The 19019-nt window shown below is 35.4% G+C and overlaps 3 protein-coding genes across 4 annotated transcripts; all 3 read left to right on the forward strand.

The window, feature by feature from the left end:
• The first annotated feature begins 2768 nt into the window (after positions 1-2768).
• On the forward strand, positions 2769-4705 carry LOC116167701 (gastric triacylglycerol lipase-like). The gene is made up of 7 exons (XM_031483179.1): positions 2769-2818; positions 3127-3310; positions 3378-3573; positions 3624-3982; positions 4027-4182; positions 4230-4457; positions 4510-4705. Exons 1-7 carry the CDS (start codon positions 2784-2786, stop codon positions 4666-4668), a joined length of 1317 nt encoding a protein of 438 aa, XP_031339039.1. The 5' UTR covers positions 2769-2783; the 3' UTR covers positions 4669-4705.
• A 2488-nt stretch (positions 4706-7193) lies between these two features.
• LOC116167703 (lipase member J-like) lies at positions 7194-9457 on the forward strand. Its single transcript, XM_031483182.1, has 6 exons — positions 7194-7603; positions 7782-7977; positions 8115-8473; positions 8527-8685; positions 8732-8962; positions 9011-9457. Exons 1-6 carry the CDS (start codon positions 7445-7447, stop codon positions 9170-9172), a joined length of 1266 nt encoding a protein of 421 aa, XP_031339042.1. The 5' UTR covers positions 7194-7444; the 3' UTR covers positions 9173-9457.
• A 5837-nt stretch (positions 9458-15294) lies between these two features.
• LOC116167702 (lipase member K-like) lies at positions 15295-17428 on the forward strand. 2 transcript variants are annotated; one of them, XM_031483181.1, is made up of 7 exons: positions 15295-15452; positions 15556-16057; positions 16108-16300; positions 16351-16709; positions 16773-16931; positions 16984-17211; positions 17262-17428. In XM_031483181.1, exons 2-7 carry the CDS (start codon positions 15875-15877, stop codon positions 17418-17420), a joined length of 1281 nt encoding a protein of 426 aa, XP_031339041.1. In that variant the 5' UTR covers positions 15295-15452; positions 15556-15874; the 3' UTR covers positions 17421-17428. The 2 variants fall into 2 exon arrangements, with proteins under 2 accessions (XP_031339041.1, XP_031339040.1); XM_031483180.1 differs by having other exon boundaries at positions 15299-15507.
• The last annotated feature ends 1591 nt before the right edge of the window (positions 17429-19019 follow it).

Raw genomic sequence — 19019 nt, forward strand, 5'->3', positions numbered from 1 at the left:
GTTTATTGTGCAAGATTATTCAACACCTTACGGTAAATATGAATAAAGTTTATCTATCTATCTAATAAATGAGTTATAGGATAGCAGCAAAATGAACAACGACGAAATAAACATCTTTGATGCAGCTCCTATAAGAGTCCTGCAAGAACAACATTCAACGCGTGATATAGCCTATTAGACCTGCACTTATTGTAGGTCTAAGTATATTACCCTTGGAGAAAGTGGATCAAGCGGTTCCAGTTCAAGTTTCCAAATTGGTTGGATATTTTGTCGCTTTATTTGGATTTGGATAATATGTCGATAAAAATTGGATATCTTGACGAAAACAATCCAAATTATTTGGATAATTTGTCCCTAAAAAGTTGGAATTTGGATTTCTTGTCGGTCCCTTTGATATTGGACCTTGTATTTAAACGAGCGATTTAACACAGTTTTGAAAAATATTTAATTTACTGCAACAGAGCACGTCTACTCGCGACCGCCTCACATCACAGAATGGGAGTTTATTGTATATTGCTTTTTTTCTGTAAGTTGAATTGTCACAACCATGGGATATTGCAAGTAAAAATACATATATTTGATTACGATTATTCAGCGTTGGGGGCTTATTTATCTGAAAACTATTGTATGGTCGTTATCCACAAGGACAATTGAATTTGTTGGTAAATTTGGTATAAGCTGCTTCTTTAACCACTGCATAAAGTAATTCACATCTTCATGATAATTCCTGATTTTTTGTGACAAATTAATCCGCTAACCATCCGTTACGAAACTTATCGGGAAGATCTCAGTATGTAGAAATAAAGTGCAATTCCAATTCCAAGATCACAAAGTTCTCATCGTGCCTTTTGCCGATGAACAGTGGCGTACCACAGGGCTCGATTTTAGGGCCAATCCTGTTTCTTTTATTTATCAATGATATTGTTTTCATTTTGAACTCTGTAATCATGTATGCGGATGACACTACTGCAATAGTTTCCGGTAAAACTATTCTTGACCTACAACAACGGGCAAGTGGAATTCTATCGACGCTTCAAGGGTGGTTTAATTTTAACAAACTTCATTTAAACAATAGCAAAACGTACTGCATTTTATTTTCTTCTATTTCTCCCACCACCGATGTATCCCTTCTTGCTAATGTTCCAGTGCAACAATCAGGGAAATACCTGGGAATGTGCTTGGATTCAAAATTAAACTGGAAGTGCCACTGCTTATGCTTGATAAAAAAGCTTAATGTTTGTTGCTTTCAAATCCGTAGTATCAGACAGTTGATTGGTGTATATTTCACATTGTCCTTCTATTATGCGGAGGTTCAGTCAAGGTTATGTTACGGTGTTCTTTTCTGGGGATCATCTACACTGGCCGCTAAAGTTTTTATTGTACAAAAACGTATAATACGATGTTTATTGGGCATAAAGCAGCGGGAGTCATGCCGACCATATTTCATCAAATATAACATCCTCACCCTTCCATCGCTATATATATTGGAAGTATTAACACATATCTACAAAAATAAACACCAACTTAGGCGCAACAATGAATTTCACTCGTATAACACCCGAAATAAAGGAGACCTTAGTATACCCATGGCAAGGTTAAAAATCGCAAAACAATCTCCAAACTCTGTAGGAATCAAACTATTCAACCACCTCCCAACCTCAATTAAAAACCTGCATACGCTCAAAGATTTTAAAAGATCAATAAAAAATATTCTAAGCGAAAATGCTTTTTACACTGTCGACGAGTTTTTAGAAGTAAGTAAGTGCTCAAGGTTTTAAGTTATGTTATGTTATCTTTATGTTAAATTATGTCAATGTTTTCTTTGCTGTTTCTTTCTTTTTTCTTCATTTTGTGACATGTCCTAATACAATATTATATTGTCAAAAGGAAACAATAAAAGTTATGAAAGTTATGATGTACCTCTCACCAGCCCTATCACCTTCACGGTGATCGTTTTCTTTGAATTTTGTTAAATACTGAGAACGCCATGCTACGCCGTCACTTCTTTCCATCAACAACCTACGTTTATCATGACATTATCGAAAACCAAGTTTCAGAGGAGTTCCCTTCCACTCGTGTAGTTGATCTTTTCTTTTTTTCTACACAACAATTTTTCCATCAGTAGAAGGTTAGGACTCATTTGGGTTATGACCTGATCAGCATGTCGATACTTATCAAGGCATTCATTATCGATACATGCATCTCATTATAGAAAAAGGCTGTTTACCTTGCCCTTCTTTGCCCCCACTTATGACCATGACCGTAAATATCATTATGGTTGCAACAAACACATCTTTTTTTGATTATTTGTTGCACGATCAACAAACAATATATTTCCATTACCCGTAAACAACAACCAAATCGATTTCGAAATCACTAATCAAAAACGGCAAATAATATTCCTGAACCAGTTTGAAAATCTCGAAAATAAATATATACACCAAACCTTATTCGTCAGGCAGATTGACTGATAAGTATAAAACCGCTTTCGGCCGTTTAATAAAACTCAACTAAAAGAAAGGCCGAAATTCTGCTTGATGGAAGATTGAACGTTTGCAGCTTCAAAGTTACTGAATCATTGCGACAGAAGTATTTTTAGGGCGTAACTTTTTTATCTAAATACTACGTTCCCAACGTCATATCACTTTATTGCATCAATATACTTATTTCACGTCAGCGTTCGTGAATTGAACGTCACAAGCCATCCAGCAAGCAGTTATTACACACTCATTGTATTACTAATTTTAGTGGCAGAACATTGCCGTGACTTAAAATTATTAATTATGGAACTTTTTTTTAATAAAATCAGTCTTGTCACGTAAATATCCTAGAGAACCTACTTATTACTATTTTTCCTCTTATTATAATAAACGGATAATTGACGGAACAGTTGCAAAAATGTGACATCTTTTTTTACACTAAATTGGTACATCATTTGCAAAAGATGATAAGGCAATATCACAGAAAGGTCATGTTCGTATCTCACGTTCGTCAGTAAATATATTATAGTGTTGCTGGTGCAACTGTACTTCAAAATCTGTGAGATATCGTTGAAGATAAAATCTTCATCTGTACAATAAAAACTGTTATCAATTACTTAATATAAATTGGGTTCAAATATTACAGAGCATTCGTAATGGCAGCAACAATGAAATGGGCGATATCTTTGTCCGTCGTTTTAACCGTGTTTTTAAGTGTGTTGTTTTTCAATACGGGGAACAATAACGTGTGCAAAACATTCGAGGATTATTACTCTAATCGCGATGAGAACCAAAATTGTTATTATAACCCAGATTATAAACTCGAAGTGGTAAGTATATCAATGTTAGAATAATGATTATATCAACAATGAAACTAATCTCATCTGTGAACTTCAGCCAGATATTGTTAAGAGAAACGGCTACCCCTTGGAACAATACGAAGTAACCACGGATGATGGATATATTTTAACTTTATTTCGTATACCTTATGGAAAGGTTCCTTCAACCCACAAAATTAGAAAGCCCGTATTTTTACAGCATGGCATGACATTAAACAGCGGTATCTATGTGAATGTGGGTAACAAATCTTTAGGTAAGTTAGGCCCAGTGTTGTAGTAACGATTACAAAAATTCTAATTACAGCGTATATACTGGCCGACGCAGGTTACGATGTTTGGATGGGGAATTTTAGAGGTTCGTTGTATGGCAACAGACACCACACTATTACACCTGAAGACAGTGAATTTTGGAATTTTTCCTTTCACGAAAACGGTGTTCTCGATCTTCCACCGCAAATAGATCTTGTGTACAGAATTACGAAACAAAAAATGATATTTGTTGGTTACTCTCTGGGATCAACCGCGGTTTATGTTTACAGTAGCGTGTTCCCACAAATCGCCCATGAAAAGTTAGAGATCATAATTAACTTTGCGCCGTCTATATTTCTGAAAGATGTCGGATTTTTATTTGAACTCGTTGGGCGCTTATGGTTCATTCTGGAGGTGGGTGCTTTAAGTAAGAAGTATAGCTAACATTCTACTTTTAGCATCCTTTACAATTAGTTACGAATGGAAAGATGTTCGTTAGACATCCCATTCCAAGTTTAGCAAGGCTACTATGCCTTCCATTTCCGTTTCAGATGAAAACTTGCCAATTAATCGAAATGATCGCTTTGGGATTCAATTTTGAACAAAACGATCCCGTAGGTATCCCAAAAGACTAAGACGTTTAATGATTTAAAACTTCCAGGAAACTTTGCCAATTACGATCGTGCACAATACTGACGCGGCTTCAGTTAAAACCATTACCCATTTGATTCAAGTGGGTCTTTATGAACAATTTCAGCATTTCGACTACGGCCCTCAAGAGAATGTGAGATTATACGGGACTACGCACCCACTGAGTTACAATTTGTCCGTCATACGGATCCCGAGTTACACATTCCATGGTGAAAATGATAAGAGTGTATCCGAACAGGTCTATACGCCCTCTTGCACAATCTGAATCGATTTGCATTTTCTGATTTTAGAGCCTGAAGCGACTATATGATGCGTTGCCTAAAGATACCACACGGCATGGTATTTACAGAGTTGAAGACAAACATTTCAATCATCTTAATTTTATCACCGCCAAGGATATAGTGTCATTGGTATACAAGCCTCTTATTAAATTTCTGGACAAACTTTGATTGTAAAGTTATTTTTGTATCGTTACTATGTGGATACTGTGATTGAGTTAGTAACCGTAATTTGTATGAAAAGGCGACATTACGACACTTACTTTAATCTAGCCTAGTGCGGGTAAGAAAATGTGATAGATAGATAAGTTTGCGTATTCTTTACATATGTTTGAAGTATTCGTATCTGTATTTGTAGAATTCGCCTTTTGTAAGCGTTTGTAATGTTACAAATTCCATATTTTTTTGGGGTAAGAATCCAAGCACAAGTCGAGTAAATGGAAAAACTTAGATCTGAACACAATAAATAGGTGAATGTTAAGTTTATTTATTTCGTTTTGCTTTATGCTCTTGACCAATTATACTATTACTATTAATATAATGTAATATTTCAATGTAACTTGCTTATATTCCGTTAAAAATGAAGGATAAAATCCGTATCGTAACATGAAGTAAATTGTTCCAAGTACAAATTGGGATTTTAAAATTAGTAAGTGTTAAGTACCGCAACTCTGTGAGATTTGCACAATGTATGAATTATCATTCATCATTCTAGAGCTTGTGATGACATATTTGTTAATGCTGTATTTTTATCCCTCGAAATGTGCACCTTTTGCTTGCGACCACCCAAGGGCATAATTTATGTATCCACCGAGCCCACCTCATTTGGACAGATGGAGCGTGTTCTTTTTTTACTTCGTGATTCATCGCACGCTGCTACATTCCTGCAGTTATTCCTCAGCGTGATTATACAGGGTTAATAATGAACCAGTGAAAACGGCGATAAAAATTTACGTAACAATATTAGAAATTGCGATTTTGATTAAACTTAAGAAATAAATAAGTGCGTCACTGAGAGTACTTGTTGTAATTGCACAACATCCGATAATAGGAAATATATCGCTTCATTGAAATCAAACTACTTAACAATGATAACAGTTTCAGTTGACAACAATCTGGCGCTGTATATCTGAAAGAGAGTATTTGTAACACACTGCAACTAATTGCAGGCCAATTGTTTTTATTAAAAATGTACTTTACTTTGTGCACTAGATGTTGCTATTATCGTTTAAACAATATAATGATTAACCACGACTGTGGGGTGAAGTGAAACCACTCTTCAAATTCTGGTATCTAACTCGATATCGTTTTTTTTTAGATAAACATTACTTTCCTTCTGAAACACAGCCAGAAAAAAACAAGATTTTACCCTCTGGAATAGGTCAGTCGAGTTAGCCCCGCTGTTTAAGAAATAAAAAAAACATATATGTTAGTTGATTGTGCTAGTAGTGTGCTGGTGTGTGCTACTAAAATTAGCAAATGTGCTTTTACATCCCAACTATTTTTTTTTAAATTTTTTATGTGCGGGGCCAACTCGACGCTCAGCCCCGCCTAAAATAAAAAAATTGAACCCGTGACAAGCAAATTTTGCTGTGCTAGTAGTGTGCTGGTGTATACTACTAAAATTAGCAAATGTGCTACATCCCAACTATTTTTTTTTAATTTTTTATTTGCGGGGCCAACTCGACGCTCAGCCCCGCCTAAAATAGAAAAATTGAACCCGTGATAATTAAATTTTGTTGTGCTAGTAGTGTGCTGGTGTGTGCTACTAAAATTAACAAATGTGCTACATCCCAACTATTTTTTTTTTAATTTTTTGTGTGCGGGGCCAACTCGACGTTCAGCCCCGCCTAAAATAAAAAAATTGAACCCGTGACAAGCAAATTTTGTTGTGCTAGTAGTGTGCTGGTGTGTACTACTAAAATTAGCAAATGTGCTACATCCTAACTATTTTTTTTTTAATTTTTTATTTGCGGGGCCAACTCGACGCTCAGCCCCGCCCAAAATAGAAAAATTGAACCCGTGATAATTAAATTTTGTTGTGCTAGTAGTGTGCTGGTGTGTGCTACTAAAATTAGCAAATGTGCCTCTCTGGAATACGGATCCTATTCATAATGAATGTTTGAAATACAGGATCTTACGTATAAGTGTATAAAAAAAAATTGGGTGGTAGAGGGGATCGAAACAAGCACTTTTTCCAAATAAACTGAGGGTCTAACGTGTTTCGTTTGGGAGCCACCTCCACAATTTTTAATTTAATTTTTTCCTCATTTTTTTCTCAGGAACCATAACAGTTATCAGTTTACGCCAAATACGAAATTTAATGTTATCAATTATTCTCCAAAATTTTGATTTCTAAACCCCTAAGTGTATATGCAACCTATTCTACCTCATCACTTTCAAATCCAACCGTTATAAAGAAAGTATCACTTTCAAAATTAGTTATACAAATAACTATTATACTGGCTTTGAATGTAATTTTAAGTTTTTAATTTTTGTTGATAAGCCACCCTTTGTTTTATTGAATATGTGAATGTGTTCTTTGTTCCTTGCATTATAACTATGCAAATTTTGTTTTAGATATTTAGTTATTATTTATTTGGTTATTGGTGTAATAGGTCACGGAGTTCGCAAACAAGGTTACAATGACAGATAGCAATATCTTTGTAGGAAGTACAAATGTTTCAATATCAAAAAGAATTGTATCTTTGTTCATACAGTTTCGACACGCCAATCAACGAATTTTATTGTTTTACTTATTATAAAACGGGTTTCGTATCAAAATCGTGGTACTTCCTCTTTGCAAGAAGTGTGTTAGATCTTTAAACTTTGTATTCTTCTTTTAACAAAAACGTAATTAACACGAGTCCTATAAAAACCGCGTCTAAAGTTCAAAGCAATGCTGTTTTTGTAAACAATATGGCATTATACTTGCTCCAGATTCAAGATGAAGCGGATTACTATTTTGTCAGTTTTCATTGCGCTAATTAGTTTATTATTGATACCTAGAAGCAAAAACAATGTGTGCAAGTCGTTTTCCGACTACTACGGCGATCGCGATAAAAATGAGAATTGCTACTACAATCCGGATACCTATATGAACGTTGTAAGTCTTTCATTGCTCTAACCCACGTTATTTATTTAATAGATATCAATGACTGATAATTTTACTGTGTGACATGTATTGTTTGCCGAACTTTGTTTGTCCCATAAACATCAAAATTTGAAAATGCCATTTCTACATACCTACATCCTAATGATGTATTTTCTTTGTTGAATACTAGTCGCAAATAATAAAGCAACGTGGATACCCAGTGGAGGAACACGACGTAACCACAAAAGATGGGTATATTTTGACATTATTCAGAATACCACTTGGGAAAAATTCTTCGACATTGTTATCTGGTCGTCCGATTCTAATTTTGCATGGTGTTTTAACTAACAGCGCCTCCTTCGTAAACAGGGGAAATAAATCATTAGGTAAATGGAATTATAGCTATAAATTAAACTCACTTTAAGAATTAAACTGCCGAAATGGCAAAATACTTGCTCTAACGAAGAAAAAAGTCTCTGTTAGCTTAACTCTTAAAACGAGTTGTCATCTGTGTTGCCTTCAGCTTTCCTACTGGCCGATGCGGGATACGACGTCTGGCTAGGAAACTTTCGAGGTACTGTCTATGGGAAAAAACATACGCAGTTAAAAAACACCGATCGATTATTTTGGGAATTTAATACCTACGAATTGGGTGTATACGATATCGCCGCAAAAATTGATCATATCTACAGTATTACAAAGCAAAAGATAACATACCTGGGTTTTTCGTTTGGATCAACGGCGGGATACATGTATAGCGTAACGAATCCGAGCTTAGCGGAAGAGAAAATTAGAATCATCATCAGTTTAGCTCCAACAGTATTTTTATCAAACTGGAAGTCGATAACGAAATACTTTATTCAATTTTGGCCGTACACTGAGGTATCGTTTTTTTTTCTAATGTTCTAACTTGAGTAATTCCTGTGGTTTTGTAGCCCTTTTTCACATTTTTTACTAATGGAGAAGTGGCACTAAGAGGCACTTACCAAAGCAAGCTAAGAGAAATGTTGTGTCTACCATACCCTTTCCAGATGTACCTCTGCCAACTTATGGATATGATCGCTATGGGTTTTGATTACGAGCAAAACGACCCTGTATATCCATAGCTGGCATAAACCACAATTATCACATTGATTTCAGGAAACGTTACCCGTCACTCTCTTACAAAATTCGGATGCGACATCTTACAAGACAATTAGTCACGGTTTGCAATTGGTCTCGAAAGGTAATTTCGATTACTTGGATTACGGCTCGGAGGAACTCAATATGGCAGCATATGGATCACCGGAGGTACCAAAGCACAATTTATCCCGACTAAGCGTTCCAACTTATTTAGTGACAGCTATAAACGACATGATGATAACGGTGGAGGTAATGCGACAACAATATAATAAACAATTTTAACTACTTCCATTATAGGATGTAAAACTGTTGCATGAACATTTACCCAAAAAGGTCAATCCATACGACCTGTACATTGTTAAACACGAAGCATTTAATCATGATGATTTCATTGCAGCTCGAGACGTCGTTCCGCTCGTTTACAATCCTTTAGTTAATTTTATTAATAACCTTTCTTAAATATTTAGAACAGTTTAAGTTGATTTTTGTAACTTCAATTAGTGAATGGTAGAAGAGTATAAAGACGCTTTAGGGAACCGTGACCTATAGCGAAGTTATCACGAACTTCAAAATAAATACTTGTCCTTCATTTGTTGTTCATTGCTAGCACATGTAAGCAGACTTCGAGTGTTGTTTGCACACGCCAGCAAGTAATTCAATTCAATTTAAAAAAAGGCGAGTTAAAGTGTGGCGCACCGACGCGAACTCCGAATTATGTAATAAATTATGCTCTTTGCTGGAAAATGATCGTCTTTCATTTATAGAATAAAATCTGAAAGGAGTCTGATAAGAACATTCTTAATTATTTTTATTATTACAAGTTATATTAGCGCCATCTAGTGAGAGCGCAGGAATTAGCAAAAAGCAAAACTGTAATTGCAATAAAATTTATTTCAAGTTTTCTTTATTTATTTTGATGAATATCATGTGTTTAGTTTTAGCCTGTAGGAAACCGCACGAGTGGTTTGCATGTGCACTGTTTGGAGGATCTAGTTTCAAGATTTGTCACACGCAGTCTAGCTTCATTAAGACTTTTGTTTGCTTGCATTGGAAAAAACAATAGGCAAACGTCGGCTCCGATCTCTATGTGTGAACGTCCTTATTACGAAAGCGTATTTGTATTGTATTATCAGTTTCGTATTGCATCGTCTGATAGCGGAAAGCAATTCCTGAAGTTGATAATTTACAAATTTCTTTTTATAACTCGATCTCGCCAGCGAATTAGTGAATTTCATTTCCGAAGATGGATAATGATTGCAAAAAATACAGGACATGTTAATCAATTACAATAAACATTCAAATTACACATCAAAACATTTAAATATAAAACAAACAAAAAGGAAACTAAGTTCTTTAATGTTTTACCAAGTACAATATAAAACCTCAGGTTGTTCAAAAATCCTGGATTGAATCTGTGTTTACTTCTCACGTAAGAGGTGACATCAAGTTAAACACTGATACTGATCGCTTATCGCCCGATGCAGAGACTTACTTATTATGCATGGCGGCAATGGGTTATCAGGAATGTATCACTGAAAATACCAGGATATACTACAAGGTCAAGCTCGCAGCATAGTTACATGAAATGTAAGGAATATTTACTAAGACAGAGAACCGGACATTCATATTATGTTCTTTGTAAGAAGAATTATAAAAGGAACCTTTTTTTGGAGGTTTCGACAGTTTTGGGCTGTAACGTTTTGACCCGTTAGCTTACGTAGTCGAAAAACAATAGTGACCTTTCTTATATATCCTGAATAATAATAATAATCTTTATTTGTCATTCCACCAATCCTTGGCTTCGACACGTCATTGACACATAGCATCCAATAAAAAAAAAATATACATATATAGGTACATAAAATAACAAACAAATATAGTATAACTGGTTTATCAATTTTTAAAGCAATCCTACGTTTCCACACAAAGTTATCGTGCACACGAACAGGCAGCAATACAAAATTATAAACGATCTCGAGGATCGTCAATAGTACCACATTGCCTTCAATGGGAATTCGAGAAATACCTTTCGTGTGATTAATTCTACTGAATCTTAGGGCCCATAGGCTAAATACATCTACATTTTAAGTGCAAAATTCGCATTAGCAGTATCCATAATTGCAATATTTCTAATAAAAATTCGTTATACCTATATAGTAGAGTGCTCCGTGGCAGAAATTATGACTTCCGTGGGGGTTTTGGTGTCACAAGCTGAAATTCACAAAAAATGAAAGGTCATCATATACTGATTCTAAATGTCAAGGCCGTCCAAAATCGGTCCATGCATTAGGGCACAAAACGCAAAAAACGAGTTAAGCACATGTACGGAAAGAAGAAAAAATAACGAATTTTTTCGTATATAAATCAAAATTTTCTTTGTACAGTGAAAGTAATAATAAATTATCAAACGTTTCCAATTACATTGGGTTTTACGGAAGAATTAAACTTCAAACGCGATTATCTCAGTTCGATATCCCTAAAAATTTGACAAATTTTGAGCAACTTTTGCGTTTACATCGTATTATTTAATAAACGGAAGCCTATATCAAAAAGTTTTACTCTTAAAAAAAGTTTCGCTTATCGTTTATCTTTACATTGCACTGAGAATTATAATTTTATGTGCAATAGTAACCAAAATATGTAATTAAAAGTAAAACAACGAACTTTTTACTCACTTACAAACGAAGCGCTTTCGCTCCGGTGAATACAATCCATCTCTACATTTCCCGTAGCTCCATTTCGCTCTTACTCATAGGTACGTTCTCGACACGGGTATACCAAAGCTTTGCCAATATAATTGATACAGATAATTATTAATTACATAAATCAATGAATGTGAAACTCAAAAAGAGACCAAACCATAATTTTAAGAAACATAAAAAAAATTGTAGATACAGAACATCGCCTTATACTTACAACCCCAGGTAACTTTTTAAATGTGTCATACTAAATGATATGCACTTAATAACAAAACAATAATACCCTAAACTAACACGTAGCAGTAATGTGATTTCTTTTCCTAGGTAAGTGCATTAAAAGAATGACAAATAGAAAAAATTTGATTCCATTTATTTACAACCTTTTCGTCAACTGAGCATTCAGAATCGCCGTGCTCTTAGATGTGATGTCAGTAGAATTTTGCACGATCTTTGGACCATGCTGGGGCATAACTTACCCTTTATACATTCAGTGAGAATTTAGAACAGTTAAATTGTTAGGAATTGGCCGCAATGTGATGAAAATGGACAAAAGTTAGCCATAAGTTGCCACCAACAGAATACTCACTGTTTAAGGGTGTGTTTTTAAATCAAAATATGGCACCCTGTCCAAAATTGCCCCCCACAATGAATAGTACTTATATTAGTAGAAAAAGCGAACTTTTGCCCATTTTCATCACATTGCGGCCAATTCCTAACAATTTAACTGTTCTAAATTCTCACTGAATGTATAAAGGGTAAGTTATGCCCCAGCATGGTCCAAAGATCGTGCAAAATTCTACTGACATCACATCTAAGAGCACGGCGATTCTGAATGCTCAGTTGACGAAAAGGTTGTAAATAAATGGAATCAAATTTTTTCTATTTGTCATTCTTTTAATGCACTTACCTAGGAAAAGAAATCACATTACTGCTACGTGTTAGTTTAGGGTATTATTGTTTTGTTATTAAGTGCATATCATTTAGTATGACACATTTAAAAAGTTACCTGGGGTTGTAAGTATAAGGCGATGTTCTGTATCTACAATTTTTTTTATGTTTCTTAAAATTATGGTTTGGTCTCTTTTTGAGTTTCACATTCATTGATTTATGTAATTAATAATTATCTGTATCAATTATATTGGCAAAGCTTTGGTATACCCGTGTCGAGAACGTACCTATGAGTAAGAGCGAAATGGAGCTACGGGAAATGTAGAGATGGATTGTATTCACCGGAGCGAAAGCGCTTCGTTTGTAAGTGAGTAAAAAGTTCGTTGTTTTACTTTTAATTACATATTTTGGTTACTATTGCACATAAAATTATAATTCTCAGTGCAATGTAAAGATAAACGATGAGCGAAACTTTTTTTAAGAGTAAAACTTTTTGATATAGGCTTCCGTTTATTAAATAATACGATGTAAACGCAAAAGTTGCTCAAAATTTGTCAAATTTTTAGGGATATCGAACTGAGATAATCGCGTTTGAAGTTTAATTCTTCCGTAAGACCCAATGTAATTGAAAACGTTTGATAATTTATTATTACTTTCACTGTACAAAGAAAATTTTGATTTATATACCAAAAAATTCGTTATTTTTTCGTCTTTCCGTACATGTGCTTAACTCGTTTTTCGCGTTTTGTGCCCTAATGCATGGACCGATTTTGGACGGCCTTGACATTTAGAATCAGTATATGATGACCTTTCATTTTTTGTGAATTTCAGCTTGTGACACCAAAACCCCCACGGAAGTCATTTCTAGACGACTTTCTTTGCAACGAGCACTCTACTAATAATGCAAGGAGTTTTAAATAGGAATCGCCTGTTCGGATTCAGACTTGCTCGTATAAATTTGTTTGCATTTGAATTGATAAGATTGTTTTGCCATTGAATAGAGATTTAGTTATTTGTACATTTTGTAGTATTTTTCTTAAAACTTTACGTCACTTTTTGCTATATCTCATACCCATTGTAAGGACCAACCCTTAGTTGAACCAAATTTGGTTTTAGCGTAGTCATTTTTATTATTATTTATTATTTATCTCTCTTGTTTTGGGCGCTCAACAGGCATGCCCCCAATTACAGAGTGACCCGCATAAAGCATCAGAAGGTCTTAAGTTGGTCTATACTACTCCGGTATTTACCTTACGAATTAGGAAAACTGCAGGAAAACCTAATTCGAAGTAGCCGGTAGAATGCTCGGAGGAACTGGTCTACGGTATTTCCATCTCCGCCACAGTGAAAAATTCACCTCAACCCAGGTTCGAACACCCGACCTCCGGATTTATAACCCAATGCTCTACCACTGAGCCATAAATCCGATGTTTGATTCTTTTGAGTATTGAGAATAACCCCTCGTGTCGGATGTTAACAATTGCTATTACGGTTGGAAATTGGCTAACCGTTTAAATCAGCCACTCCATCGGCTTACGAACGCTGCCATCAACGTGACTGAGTACTGGGATTATTCGCTAGCTCCTGGCCGTCTTGCCTGTACCTGCTGCACCACCTGCAACCCCAACATAGGATCTAGTTCATCTGTAATCACAATAGATACTCACCGGAAGCGGAACCATCTCATCTCTACCATACCTACCATCTGACCATAAAAAGGGTGAGCGTTGCTGAGTGGTTGCGTGGATGCGAGGGTGTTTGTATTGTATGTTAGTCTGTAAGCTATCACAGGATTTGTTATATTATATTGTAGTCGTCCATCGCATGTTTAGTAATTAAATATATATATGCTAACGTATCCGAGTGTCTTCCGAATAGTTGTTTGATTTAGTCTTCCCCCGGAGATTCGCCGTTACTCCGTTTATTGGTCCCAAACGGCGTGGCGCCCTGTATATATTGTATATGTCATTAGTTTGTTGTAACCCACCCCTACCCCCTGAGTTGTCGCGCCGAAGAGCACGTTACATTGCTTATGCGATATATTGTGCAAAGTGAATCAGTACCCCTCTCATTTTTTTGTTTGTGTATCTGTCTGTTTACAGATCTGCAATTTCGCGTCCTCTTGAGCTCAACAGGTTGTGACCGGAAGTAAATTTAGTATTTTCGTCGTTTTCCCTTTTAACGTTTGATTACATTTTGGTTTTCGATACTAGCGAATTATGATTATTACTTTGTTTGAAACTCACTTAATCATTATAGCTCCGTTATTTCTACGGAAGCCTGCGCCCTTGACCCTATTAAGGTTATACCCATCTACCAACTATCGAGTTTTATATTGAAACTGGCGTTAGATTTTCCTTTATTCCAAGCACCTATGTATCAAATTTCCCTTAAATGTTTCCATAGAAAAAATATCGAATTAGATAACAGGGCAACCAGGAACTGTAATGACCTGCGCATATCCTTCTCCAGAGGTAACATAAAAGTCAAATTGCCATAATACTTGGTAAAAAACTTTTCAATAAATTACCAACAACATTTAAATCTCTAACAACATTAAAAAGCTTTAAACGCGCATTAATATCATACCTACTGGAGAAGCAATTTTATTCCCTTGAAGAATATTTCAATTCGTTGTAACGTCTTGTATGTTTTATATGTAACAATGTAAACTTTGATATGTCCTACATTACATTTATGTAATCTATTGGAAATAAATAAAACTTTGAACTTTGCGTCTTAACGAACGAGCGGACGGACGAACAAAGTAGCCACAAGAGGGAATTTTTTTAAATTTTTGTGGAAATGCGCTAAAAAACAATGATTTTAAGTAAAAATTTTGAGTATCCGAACATTTATGTGTTGGGGCTCGTATATATAGTGAAAATAAAAATATACTCTCCTCTACTCTGTGATTGTCTGTTGGACTCCTCCTCCTCCGTAATCTTCACATTGGATTATCCTGGTCGCGCATTGTCATACAAAGACGCGCACATTGTGACTGTAGTGCAACTGAAACTGTTGTGACTATACATATAGCATTAACGCACTAAATTACATTTCACGTTGGAAGGTATGACAATTAGCATTCAAATTAAAATCGGCAGCGCCGCGATAAAAACCCCCTCTGTTCCCTGTGCTGTAGAGTCAAGGTGAGCGGACTATACCAATATAAAATATGCAATACAATACAATTAAGAAAAACACGTAAGGTCATAGTCTTAATTGTTTGTTTATTATCTTTCCTTCTTGCAGTTGGTTCTACTTTATGTACAAAACATATTCGCCCATTTCTTCTGTCTGCCAGTAACAATCTTCCACATGTGCTATTCTGAACGTGAAAAGTCAAGGTTGACGTAATATGGTCCGATCTTTATGCAATAGAAACTATCTGATAAAAGTTACTTAAACTTTTATCAAACTTACGCTGTCCAAAGTTTACGTCGGTATGCATAGTGTGATCATACAAAATAATTTCAGTGTCTAGTAAGAGGTTTACGGAAATGTTAGACATTCTTACTAGATAATCAAATTTGGTGTGCAAGTGACCTATACGAGACAAATAGTATTAAATATGACTTCGTTCATATACAGCGAAGCGAAATTTGTAGTTGTAGCAGCAATTGTGATTCTAACACTTAGCGTGTATCTCTTACCTAGAAATAAAAATAACGTTTGTACCAGTTTTTCGGATTATTATGGTGACCGGGATAGTAACAAGAATTGTTATTATAATCCCGAAGCAAAACTGAACGTAGTAAGTAGCTTTTTTATCATACTATACCATCGCTAAATAAACCATTGTAGTCTCAGATTATTCGAGGAAGAGGTTATACAGTAGAAGAACATCATGTAATTACGAAAGATGGTTACATTCTAACGTTATTTAGAATACCGCATCCAAAGAATTCACTAGGAATATCAGGTCCGCCAGTTTTTTTACAACATGGAGCTGTGGTAAATAGCGCATCTTTTATTAACAGAGGAAGTAAATCTCTAGGTAAGAATCGCCTGATCTGGTGGTAATCTTTGATTACTACGGTCTTGTAGGGTTTATTCTCGCAGACGAAGGATACGATGTATGGCTGGGAAACTTTCGTGGAACAACATACTCGAAACGCCACACGCATATAAAACACACTGACAGAAGGTATTGGCATTTTGATACATATGAACTTGGAGTGTATGATACATCAGCAAACATTGATTATATTCATGAAGTGACGGGTCAAAGCATAATTTACATTGGACACTCATTGGGTTCAACAACCGGCTACATTTACGGTGTGACCTCACCAGAGATTGCGAAAGAAAAATTGAAGATTATTATTAGCTTGGCACCAACTCTTTACGTGAAAAATTGGAAGTCGCTAACTAGATACATCTTCGGTTTATGGAGTTATGCAAGCGTAATTATTAAAAATCGCCCAAAAAACTAGTTAACTCTACTGAGTTATTACTATATCTTACAGCCGCTTATTGCTGCCTTAACAAATGAAGAAATTTACCTAAGAGGAAGGCCGGGAAATCCCATTCGAGAGTCATTGTGCACCCGCTATCCATTTCAAATGTATTATTGTCAATTTTTTGAAATGGCCACACTAGGCTTTGATTATGAACAAAATGATCCCGTAAGACATTCCGTTAGTCTATACATATATTTCTTAATCCTTTTCTTCTCAGGAAACATTGCCAGTTACTTTACTACAGAACGCTGATGCAATCTCATTCAGAACGCTTACACACTGTATCCAATTAGTATTAAATGGAACCCTCGCTTACTTTGATCACGGAGCCGAGACCAATTTAAAAGTGTACGGGTCTATCCATCCACCACAGTACGATTTATCGCAGTTAAAAGTTCCAACGTATCTAATCAGGGCGCTAAACGATTTAATAATTACTAAAGAGGTGTGTAATTCATTAGGGGTGTACGTCGGTAGCTTGACTTTCATTTTCAGGATGTAGAGTATGTACATAAGATGCTGCCCAATGGAACAAACCCCTACGATATTTACACCGTAGAACACCAATTGTTTAATCACGAAGATTTTCTTACTGCCCGAGATGTCGTGCCACTTTTATATAATCATCTAATAACGTTTATGAATAAATTATAGTGTTTTTATTCGTTTATTTCTTTTATCCAGATATGTCACCTCGTGACAGGGTGACCGCTGGTAGTCGTATCGTGGCGCTAATAGTCCGATACGGTATTACAAGGCTAAAAAATGTTATTATATGGAACAAAAGGTGTACTAATAGTCCGCGCGCCAGTAACAGATTTAAATCATGCAAAAGGTCTTTTCTCTTGTAAAAGACCCACTGACCCCAAGCAGAATTTGGACGTCCAACCAACGTTGTACAACGTTGGGGTTCGCAACCTGACGTCGGTCGGTGCCCGACTTCGGTACGACGTCGTGCCGACCCACATATGCACCAATTTGGTGAATAAAATTTGGGTTGGAACGACGTTGTGATCCGACTTTGGCGTTAGTACTGCTGACCTAATCTTCACTAAAGCTTACGTCGCTGTAAGGTAATTTTACTAATAATAATAATAATAATAATAATAATAATAACCACCAAAAACCCAAGCAACCACACAAATACAACCTCAAGAACAAAGAAACACCACAAATACAAGTAACGCAACTTGCACTACAAAGACAGGTCCACCCAATAAAGTTACACGTCTTAGCACAGTTAAAAAACACAATACTCCTCTTTCTCAGAAACAACCCACTCGTATTCAACCGAAACGCAACAACCTTAAAAGCACTACAGGCTCACAAAATACTGTAATGTCTCCACCAATAACCCAAGCAACAACACAGATACAACCTCAAGAACAAAGAAACACCATAAATACAAGTAACGCAACATGCACTACAAAGACAGGTCCACCCAATAAAGTTACACGCCCTAGCACAGTTAAAAAACACATAACTCCTTCTTCACAGAAACACACCACGTTATCACAACCCACTCGTACTCAACCCAAACGCAAAAACCTAAACAGCACTACTAGCTCACAAAATACAGTAATACCTCCACCAATAACCCAAGCAATAACACAAATACAACCTCAAAGAAACACCATAAATACAAGTAAGGCAACATGTACCACAAAGACAGGTCCACCCAATAAAGTTACACGTCCTAGCACAGTTAAAAAACACAAAACTCCATCCTCACCGAAGAACACCACGTTATCACAACCCACTCGTATTCAACCCAAACGCAAAGCCAAAGAAATGTTGTCTGGGGTTCTGGTCTGTGAATTATGCTAGCGGTCCTTAAAAAAAAAAAAAAAAAAAAAAAAAAAAAAAAAAAAAAAAAAAAAAAAAAAAAAAAAAAAAAAAAAAAAAAAAAAAAAAAAAAAAAAAAAAAAAAAAAAAAAAAAAAAAAAAAAAAAAAAAAAAAAAAAAAAAAAAAAAAAAAAAAAAAAAAAAAAAAAAAAAAAAAAAAAAAAAAAAAAAAAAAAAAAAAAAAAAAAAAAAAAAACCAACATACTATTGATGGACAATAGCCAAACCTATCATTTCTATTTAATATATTATTAATATATATTCATTATATGGTTCTTCTCTCTTGCCCCTGGAGAATCATTCTAGCCCTGGTTAACTATCCACAGGTAAATCACATAACCGATCAGGTCTGTGTCTGTGCTGGTGGAAGTTATTAGGTCCTAAAAAAAAAAAAAAAAACAAAAAAAT

This window comes from Photinus pyralis, unplaced genomic scaffold, assembly GCF_008802855.1.
Source record: "Photinus pyralis isolate 1611_PpyrPB1 unplaced genomic scaffold, Ppyr1.3 Ppyr1.4_LG4, whole genome shotgun sequence".
In the NCBI taxonomy this organism is placed as follows: Eukaryota; Metazoa; Arthropoda; class Insecta; order Coleoptera; family Lampyridae; genus Photinus; species Photinus pyralis.